The 10,397-nt window shown below is 54.0% G+C and overlaps 2 protein-coding genes across 3 annotated transcripts in view; both read right to left on the bottom strand.

Moving 5' to 3' along the window:
* The window catches only part of TIMP2 (TIMP metallopeptidase inhibitor 2), a 75,184-nt gene that overhangs the window by 39,878 nt on the left and 24,909 nt on the right, over positions 1 to 10,397 (bottom strand). The gene's annotated exons all lie outside the window — the stretch shown is intronic.
* On the bottom strand, positions 2,243 to 4,876 carry CEP295NL (CEP295 N-terminal like). The gene has a single exon (XM_017524985.2). It carries the CDS (start codon positions 4,081 to 4,083, stop codon positions 2,428 to 2,430), a length of 1,656 nt encoding a protein of 551 aa, XP_017380474.1. The 5' UTR covers positions 4,084 to 4,876; the 3' UTR covers positions 2,243 to 2,427.

Genomic DNA, 10,397 nt, shown 5'->3' with positions numbered 1-10,397 from the left:
TGAGATAGAGTCTTGCTCTGTTGCCCAGGCTGGAGTGCAATGGTGCGACCTCAGGCAACTGTAACCTCCGCCTCCTGGGTTCTCCTGCCTCAGCCTCCCGAGTAGCTGGGATTACAGGCACCTACCACCAAACCCAGCTAATTTTTTATATTTTTAGTACAGACAGGGTTTCACCATGTTGGCCAGGCTGTTCTCAAACTCCTGACCTCAGGTGATCCCCCCGCCTTGGCCTCCCAAAGTGCTGGGATTACAGGTGTGAGCCACCTTGCCCGGCATCTTTTTGTTTCTGAGACAGGGTCTCGCTCTGTCACCCAGACTGGCAGTGGCGTGATCACAGCTCCCTGCAGCTTTAACCTCGGGGGCTCAAGCCACCCTCTTGACTCAGCCTCACTAGTAGCTGGGACTATAGGTACGTGCCACCATGCTCAGCTAATTTTTTAATCTTTTGTAGAGCTAGGGTCTGCCAGTGTTGCCCATGCTGGTCTCAAATTCCTGGGCTCAAGCGATCCTCCTGCGTTGGCTTCCCAAAATGTTGGGGTGACAGGTGGGAGTCATCAGCAGGTATATATTCACAGAGGCAGCGGGGGACAGAAAAGGGAAGTGGGGCACAGGTGGTGAATATTCTGGGTCTTGGGTCTCGGTGGGGGGCTCACAGTAGTTCATTATATTATCTATAAAATATGCATAAGACAAGTAAGGCCATTTGTGGACCAATGAGACCAATATGTCACAAACAAAGATTGGTTGATCTAAGTCAATGTATCTGAGGTTTCTGGAAGGGAGGGAGGGAGACAGACTCTGTAACCGTCCCAGTCCAGGGGCAGATGGCGTCCACCACCGACTTTTGCGGAGTCTCACTGGAGCCCAGCCACGCCCTTTCATTCATGCATCATCTGTGGCTGCTTCTGAGCAGCTGCCATAGAGCTGGGTAACAGCGCCAAGGGCTGCGCGCAGCTGACAAACGCTAACGTAGTTACTCTCTGGCTCTTTGCAGAAAAAGTACGTTGATCCCTGTCCCTAAGTCTGCAATTGGCAGAAGACACGCTACCCAGTGTGAGGTGTCCGTGGCTGTGGTGGACGCCATGTCAGTGGCAAAGCTAGCAGGGAGGAAACGGATCAAACATCCAGGTGCCCATACCCTTGCCAGCCCCAGAGGAGCCACCAGCGGGGTGAGCGTGGCCTGTCTTCTCTTTTCTGTCTTTCTCTCTTTTCTTTTCTTTTTCTTTTTTTTTGAGATGGAGTTTCACTCATGTTACGCAGGCTGGAGTGCAATGGCGTGATCTCGGCTCACCGCAACCTCCGCCTCCTGGGTTCAGGCAATTCTCCTGCCTCAGCCTCCTTAGTAGCTGGGATTACAGGCACGTGCCACCATGCCCAGCTAATTTTTTGTATTTTTTTAGTAGAGACGGGGTTTCACCATGTTGACCAGGATGGTCTCGATCTCTTGACCTCGTGATCCACCCACCTCTGCCTCCCAAAGTGCTGGGATTACAGGCTTGAGCCACCGCGCCCGGCCTCTTTCTCTCTTTTCTCTCAAATTAGAGTTAGAAGAATGTATTGAGCAACATGCTACTTAAACAATGTTGGTTTTGTCGCTCTGAAAGACTGAGAGGTTTTAGCTTTGGTTCAATCTCTGTTAATATCTCAGCCCATAGCTAAGCACCAAGCAAGTGATCTATCTTCTGAAACTGTGCCTGTCTGACTTTGGGTGCCCCTGAAAGACCCGTGTTTATTTGGCTAAAACATCTGAAGGGCATAATTGACCTGGAGTTTCCATCTGTCACCCAGGCTGGAGTGCAGTGGCATGATCAGCTCTGGGAGACACACTGCCGGTATGTGGGCTAGACCCCCCCACTGGAACCCACACGGGTTCCTATTTTTGTGCATAGGAGGCTTCTCAAATGGGACTTCATTTTAAAGGTAAGACTAAGTAAGGAAGGAGTCCCTGTGAGGGAATTTGCCCTGGAGGATGGTATAATGACAGAATGCCTTTTTTTTTTTTTTTTTTTTTTTTTTTGTTTAAGTCTCACTCTGTTGCCCAGGCTCGAGTGCAGTGGTGTAGTCTCAACTCACTGCAACCTCTGCCTCCCGAGTACAAGCGATTCTCCTGCCTCAGCCTCCTGAGTAGCTGGGATTATAGGCACATGCCACCACGCCTGGTTAATTTTTATATTTTTATAGACACGGGGTTTCGCCATATTGGCCAGGTTGGTCCCGAACTCCTGACCTCAGGGTTCCGCCCTCCTCGGCCTCCCAAAGTGCTGGGATTACAGGTGTGAGCCACCGCGCCCAGCCCCAGATTGCCCATTTTATAGAGGCTTAATAGTCTCGAAGGCGATGACGCAAACACAGATCTTAGAGACTCGGGTACCAGTTCTGGCATCTCCATTAGCAGTGATGTATTTTCCCCGGGTGGGACTCTCGCGTTTAACATATGTTCTGAAACTCCTGCAAGCGCTTCCTGGCTTCTGCAAGAAACTGCTTGTGCAACTTGCTTTGCTCTAAAATCTGCTGCTGCCGGTCTCGGATCATCTGACTGTGCTGGTCGTCGGTGAGGCTGGTGCCCGACAGGGAAGTGGTGCTGAGCTTGGACTGGCTCTCCCTTTCCTGGGCTGTCGTAGAGGGGGACCTCAGATGGGCCCGTCCAGCTCCTCTTTGCTGCCTCCTCTCTTTTTCTAACTCAGCCTTGTGGATTTCCAAGCTCCTGTCTGGGTGTTCCGTGCGTTCAAGCGATTCCAGCTGTTTTTGCCTTCCCTGCTCCGTCTCTGCTTTCTGCCTTTGCCTGGATGCTGTCAAGCCTACTCTGTGTGCCTGGTCTTGAAGGTGGAGCTGAAAGGGGCCCTCTGCCAGCGTGCCCAGTTTGGGCGTCTCCTGCCCAAATTCAGTGCTGTACAATAATGAGTCCACTTTGTTGACACATAGTTCTGCCTTGGGAGACAACGTCTGACTTCCATTTCTAAATGTGGGCTTGACCATGGGGTGACATTTTTGGTTCCGGACCTTGCCCGTTAATGTTTTCAAGTGGGTCCTGGACACCGCCTGCTGCTCCTCCTCCCCTGCCAGGCTCCTGCGTTCCCCGGCGGGCATCATCTCTGTGTCTGCCATTTTCTTCTCTCTCGGGATCCTCCCGCCACATTCCTGCATCTCTGAGACGCCATGCTGTCCCCCAGGGCTCTGGTCCATCCTGGGCTTCAGGGCCAGGTACAAGCACAGGTGTTTTTTCAGCTTTCTGTTTATACGAAACAACTCTTCAAAGGCGAACTCCAGCTCTTTCTGCCACTTGTTCTGGAGCGTGCACTGAGCTGCTGGGGACACGGCTTCCCTCCTGGGGCTGGAAGCAGCCGACCTCCCCTCCAGACTCTGCCCCCGAGAGCGGCTGGTCAGGCTTGGAACGAAGCAAACTGCCCCTTTCCCCGGCCGCCTCCTCCCTGCCTGGGCCGTTCCTTTCTCTTTTTCCTCCACGCGCCTGATCTCTCCTGCGCCCACCACAAGTGGGTTTTGCCTTTCTGAATCCACCTCTCTGTTGCCCCAAGGGTGGGTGGCACAGCGGCCATCCCCAGACTTGGTCGAAGGTTCTCTCCTTCCCTTTCTCTTCTCAGGCAGGGTCACGTGAGAATGCATCTGACCTGTGGCTTTTGTAGTCTGCGGCTTCTCTGGGCTCGCTGGCATCTTCCGGGGCCTGGTGTGCCTGGGTTGTTGCCGGCCCAGCTCTTCCCTGCAGCTCCTCTTGTCGCTAAGGGCTGTTTTCTGCTTCTCTTTGCCCCTCGGGGGCCTGGGTGATCTTCGCTGGATGGGCCCCTCCGAGCCAGGCTTATTTTCTGTGGCCCGTCCTCCTCCCCAGCCTAACAGACGTGCTGACTGCAGCCTGTCCAGGTCCCTGACTTGCAGGTACCGCGACTCTCGCCACTCTGCCCTCAACTCCTCAGCCAGGCGCTGGAGCTGGTGGCTTTTCCACAGTTTTGCATCCGCTCTCCTCTGCAGGGTGAGATCACCTTTTCCCCGGGCTGGCAGCAATCTGTGCTTTTGCCTCCAAAGCAGGGGTCTGTTATCAGGACAAAGGCTGAGCCACATGGCTCCGTCCATGATTCTGTTCCTGTCTGCGAACCTGGCAGACACAGCTTCCCAGGGACAGTGCTTGGAGCCAAGAGTGGAGGGTTCAAGGGGCGCCCCCGGGCCTGAGGGGCCACAGAGGCCACGACTGTTCCACAGCAAGCCCACGAGGACAGGAGCACAGGTGCAGCTCTCTGGAGTGCTCCCACGAGAGGGAGCAAGGCCCTGACGACAAGCACATGGGATGCTCACTGCGGGGACAGACTCCAAAACGCACCCTCCCAGCCCTCCTGCCAACACCCATCAGGGCCTGTTCTGAGCCTCCCAATTTCTGTCCTACACACTTTTGACAAGAGCTGGAGGGGAGCTGTTTTGAACAGGGTGTGGTTTTGCTTCCCAGGGGACACTGGCAATGTCTGGAGACATTTCCCATGGTCACAAATGCAGGGAGGAGGTGCTCCTGGCCTGCAGCTGGGTGGAGGTGAGGGAGGCTGCTAAATACCCCCACACTGCACAGGAGGGCCGCCCGGGACAGCGAATACCCAGCCAGAGATGTCAGTGGTGCTAAGACTCAGAACCCCACCCTAGGAGGCGAGTGTTAGGATTCAGGTCAGGCTGGAGTGGCGCAAAGAGCAGCTCTTGAAAACAAATATTGACAAGAGCAGGTGGAAGCAAAAGAGGAAGTCTGGGTCTCTGGAGGGAGAACTGCTTATAAAGGAAAGGAGGAAGGGACGGAGGAGGGAGGAGCTTGCAAGCATGTGTGTGTGCAGGGATGTGTGTGCAGGGATGTGGGTGCAGGGATGTGGGTGCAGGGATGTGTGAGTGTGTGCAGGGATGTGTGAGTGTGTGCAGGGGTGTGTGTGCATGCATGTATGCGTAGGGGTATGTACAGGGGTGTGTGTGCATGTGTGTGCAGGAATGTGTGAGTGTGTGTGCAGGGATGTGTGACTGTGTGCAGGGGTGTGTGTGTGTGCAGGGATGTGTGTGCATGCATGTATGTGCAGGGGTGTGTACAGGGGTGTGTGTGCATGTGTGTGCAGGGATATGTGAGTGTGTGTGCAGGGATGTGTGGGTGTGTGTTCATGCATATGTGTGCAGGTATGTGTGTGGATATGTTCAGGGGTGTGTGTGGGTGTGTGCAGGATGTGTGTGCATGTTTGTGCAGGGATGTGCAGGTGTGTGTGCATGCATGTGTGTGCAGGGGTGTGTGTGTGCATGCAGGAGTGTATGTGTATGCATGTGTGTGCACGTGTTTGTGTCCATGGGCATGCTGGCGTTTATGTGTGTATGCATGTGTGTGCACGTGTTTGTGTCCATGGGCATGCTGGCGTTTATGTGTGTATGCATGTCTGGTACTTGAATCCAGCAGAAACCAGAGAGGAGGAGAAGCTGGTGTTAGTGCTGTTCTTGATTCCCAGCTGTTTCCCTTTTATAATGATCAGAGGAGGACTCTTCCAGGTCTCTTTGGCATCAGGAAAGGACCCACGCTTTGTCAGGCCTTCCTAGGAAAGGAGGGGCATTTACACCAAAAGAGTACGGGATTGTGTCTGTTGCCACGGGTGGCGGATGCCAGAAACAGCCAGATCTGTGAGCTGTAGGAACAGCTAAGGAACAGCCACAGTCCATATGGAGTCCCCTCCACTGCCCCTTCCCTTCTTTCATCTTAGTCTATGCGGAACCGGGCTAAGCAATTGGAGTCAAATGTAGTTGCAGAAGTCAGAACATACTGCGTCTATATTACAGCTAACATGAACCGGGCAGGCTCCCCTCTGAGCACTTGGCAGATTCGTTTATCTCTTCTACAGTAATCCTTTGAGATAAGAAGCTCCTATCACCCCTGGTTCACAGATGGGGAAACTGAGGCAGGCAGAGATGAAGATGCTTAACCCAGATCACACAGCTGGCAAGTGGCAGAGACAGGCCCTCTGCTGCTTGGGCGAGCCCTAGCGCCTTTGACTAACCTCAGGTGGTCACACTGCAGCTAGCTTTGACTTCAGTCTTCGAGTGGGATGACCTTGCACATCTTGGTAAATCAGATCACACATTTAGAATACTGGTTAAAATTACATTTAACCAGACTTCCAACCACCATGATGATCAAGAGAGACAAAGGGAGAGGGAGAGCTGGGCCCTTAAATTCAAATGACAGATTTTCAACAAAGGTGCCACAGCGGTTTAATGGGGGTGGGGGGAGAAATAATTTTTTATTTTTCAACAAATGATGCTGGCACATTGGACAGCCACATGCAAAAAAATGGGACTTCACATCATTATCTCACCCTACTTACAAAAATTAACTTACAATGGATCATAGGCCTTAATGCAACATCGACAACTGTAAAAGTCTGGAAGAAAATCTAGGTGTGTATTCATGACCCTGAGTTAGGCAAAGATTTCTTAGATACAACCAAAAACACAGGCAACAAAAGAAGAAACGGATACGCTGAACATCATCGAAATTAAACAACAACAACAACAAAACCACTGTGCTTCAAAAAGATGCCGTAAGTAAAGTGAAAACACAAGACACAGCCTGGAAGGAAGGATCTGCAAATCATATATCCAACAGAAGATCGAGTCTAGAACATACCGACAACTCTTACTACCCAGTATAATGGCAAATAATTCCATTTAAAAATCAGCAAAAAGAAGGCCGGGCATGGCAGCTTGCACCTGTAATCCCAGCACTTTGGGAGGCTGAGGCTGGTGGATCACTTGAGATCAGGAGTTCGAAACCAGCCTTACCAACATGGCAAAACCCTGTCTCTACTAAAAACACAAAAATTAGCCGGGTGTGTTGGTGCATGCCTATCATCCCAGCTACTCGGGAGGCTGAGACAGAAGAATTGTTTGAACCCAGGAGGCAGAGGTTGCAGTGAGCTGAGATCGCACCATTGCACTCCAGCCTGGGCGACAGAGTGAGACTCTGTCTCAAAAATAAATAAATAAAACGAAAAATCAGCAAACAGATTTAAATAGCTATTTCACCAAGGAGCATACATGTATGGCCAATACAGCACATGAAGGATGTTAACTGCAGCGGTCTTTAGTGAAATGCACACTGACTCTGCAACACCCTGCCACTTCATACCCACCCCGATGACCTTAGGCAAAAAGACAGACATCAGCCACTCCTGGTGAGGAAGGAGGCATGAACCCAGCCCTGCACACACTGCTGGTGGGAACGGGAAATGGTGCAGCCACGTTGGAAAACAGTCTGGCAGTTTCTTCCAAAGGGAAACACAGACTCACCATATGACCCAGCAATTCCACTCCCAGCTCTAGAACCAAGAGAAGGCATGAGTCCACAAAAAAAAAAAAAAAAAAAAAAAAAAAAAAAAAAAACCCCAAAGCTCGGAGAGGTGGAATGACTTTGACTTTCCCAGCTCACACGGAGGAGCTGGCCTCAGACACCAAAGACCACCATGAACGGCCACGGGGATGTCCAACAAGGTAGGGTGAGGCCGAGGCTGCTCTGAATGCTCCTCTGTATATTGGATAGCACCTGGAGGCCCCAAGGCTCACGGTCTATTTCTGTGCCAAGAGCTATTGGGTCACACCCCTTTGTCAGCCAACAACCATCAGTAAAACCTGGACAAGTCTTCCCTGCTCTGGAAGTGCCCCCAGCCCGCTGAATGACCTCAGAGCACCCTGTGCCGGGTCACTGGCATGGGCATCCCAATGAGGCAACCTGGATTTTCCTGGAGACACACAAATGGGTAAAAATTTAACACATCTGGGCAGAGATCTTTGGGATAAGTCCAGATCATTGCAGCCAGCTCCATCATTCAGGAATTGATGCCCACGTTGATACCATCAGATGCAACCTTGCCCCTGCCGCCCCTAGCTCTCCCTGCTCTTCCCTCTGAGCCCCTCCCCACTTGCTAACTTGAGGCAGAGGGGAGGGTCTCACGTGGACTCGTGCAGACATCAGCTGGGAAGGCAACTAAGCCTTAGCTGAGCCTGAGATGACGGAAGAGAAACAGCCGTTCACCTGGTGCACAGCCTGCTGGAAGGCCTGCCTCTACCTGTGATGTCCAGCCTCCAGGCAGCCCAGGGGCTCTCCAGCCCTGCCAGACAGGCCGTCTGGTGCCCTAGGCAGGACACTTGCCAAGGAAGAGAGCCATGGTTCCAATCAGGGTCCTCACTACAGCTCCCCTCCCAGAGGCACCTGCCCTCTCTGGTTGGTTAGAATATTCCAGAAGGGGCAGAGATCCTGGTGCTCCTCGGAGTGTTCTGAGCATCTAGGGCTGCTTTGATGTTTCCTACTCCCCCCTGCCCTCTGGTCCTGCCTCCCAGAGCTGACAAGGCTGCCTTCAACCACTCGGGAAAACCACGGCTCCCTCCTCCACAGAAGCTGCGCTCAGAGCAGCAGACAGGAAGGCAAAGTGGACACCCATCTGGCCTCTGGACGGCACCAGGGCCTCCCACAGGGCCGAGTGGACACTGGGCCCATTCTCCTCCTCCCTCGCTCTCTGCAGCCCTGTGGCCCCGTGCAGGAGCCAGCCTGTGGCAGCTCCACCCCAGACCGATCCAATCCCAGTGCCTGGGCCCAGGAATGTGCTCAGGTCACCAGCTTCCCAGTGACTCTCACCAAAGTCAGCCAACCTCTGGCCTACAGCTGGAGAATGACGTCCCAGCAGCTTGCCTTTCCCCGAGGAGCCGCTCAGACAGCTGTTTGACAGAGACGGACCTCACCCAGGGACCCTCCACCCAAGCAGCAGGGAAGTGCCAGGACCCATAGCCAACAGCGCCCGGTGTCCCCCACCCCACGCTTCTCGACACCTTCTGAAGGAGACTCCAGGCCTGCTGTGCACTCCTGTGGAGTCAGGGAGGACAGGGGGTGAGGGGTGTGGGGGTGGGGATGAGCGTCACAGTCGCAGGCTGGGTGAGGTGCCCAGAATGGGGACTCCACGGTCAGACAGGCCTGTGTCCCGGCGGTAGGATCCCGGGTTCTGCAGTTCCCTCTCATCCGCCTCACACTGCCCGTCACACCCCAGGGTATGAGAGCGTTTGAACAACACACGCGCCCATCCTGGAGCCCTGGGGTGAGCCTGTGAGAGTGGCCTGCGCCCCTCCAGTCGCACAGTCCCATGGCTAAGTAGGGGCGGTCATGACAAAGGCTCAGGCCCTCCACCCACCAGGCTGTGCTGTGACAAGGCTGCTGGAGCCCCCCGCACCATGACGGGATGTGGGGAATCCGCCCACAGGGGTGACTCTCAGTGTGAGACTGGGCCTGGTACACTTCTACACCCAAAAATCAACACAGCAGATGTCGCATCCCCTGGAGAAGCCCCCCCCCGACCACAGACACGGGGAACAACGGCAACCCTGGCCATCCCTGAGGACAACGGGAGGACTCAGAGGGCCTCTCTCCTCCTCCAGGCATGGACCGGTCCCTCGAGATGCAGGGACGACCTTCCCTTCCCACCTCGGCCTGTAACAGACACAGCACAGGCTGCATTCTCTGCTGGAGTCACTGCACCGTGACCCGGGGAGTGACTGTGAAAACAGGAACAAACGGGGCTGCTATGTCGGTTTCCTGGAGACACGGAAATGGGTACAAACTTAAAACATCTGGGCAGAGATCTTTGGGGTAAAGTCCAGAAAATCACAGCCAGCTCCATCGTTCGTTCTGGAACTGATTCCCCCCATGCCACCATCAGACGCAACCTCGTCCCTGCTGCCCCCAGCTCTCCTTGCTCTCCCCTCTGGGCCCACAGAAATAAACAAAAGCTCGGAGAGGCTGAAAACTTTCCCAGCTCCCGTGGAGGACCTTGGTTTGAATCCAGATGTGACACTGATCGGCACGCAGACTCGCAGCGTTTACTCTTCCAGCGTCTCAGACACACGTCACACATCTCACCACCTCACGACCCCACCACCTCACAACCCTACCACCCCACCACTCCACCACCTCACCTTAGGAGGTGAGGCCTATTCCTATCTGCATGATCTGACAGGAAAATTGAGACTCAGAGAGGTTAAGTAACTTTCCTAAGGCCACGCAGCTGGTAATCAGGGCAGCAGGGATTCCAAGCTGAGCAGGCAGCCCCTGATCCAGGCTCCTATCCTGCTGCCCAGGGAGGTCAGAGCTGGAAGCCACTTCTGCAGCACGAGGAGACTCTGCCTGGGCTGTGCTTGGCCTCACGTGACCTCTGACCTCCCTGACCTGCCTGTGACTCTGACAGGTGTGCTGAGCTTCTGACGGGTACAGAGAGCTGCAAAAGGGGCCTCCATGCGCTCCGTGCGCATCGACCCGGGACACCATGGTCAGTGCCGCTGAGTTCATCACGTGGACCAGCCCCGCCTTCATTCCTCTCAAGTACTTGATCTCTCAACACGCG

Source organism: Cebus imitator, unplaced genomic scaffold (genome assembly GCF_001604975.1).
Source record: "Cebus imitator isolate Cc_AM_T3 unplaced genomic scaffold, Cebus_imitator-1.0 Scaffold36, whole genome shotgun sequence".
NCBI lineage: Eukaryota > Metazoa > Chordata > Mammalia > Primates > Cebidae > Cebus > Cebus imitator.
This window is presented reverse-complemented; position numbering and strand designations above follow the sequence as displayed.

Bases quoted from the DNA above. Each gene is read 5' to 3' on its own strand.
- CEP295NL (XM_017524985.2), bottom strand. From the start codon at position 4,083: ATGGACGGAGCCATGTGGCTCAGCCTTTGTCCTGATAACAGACCCCTG.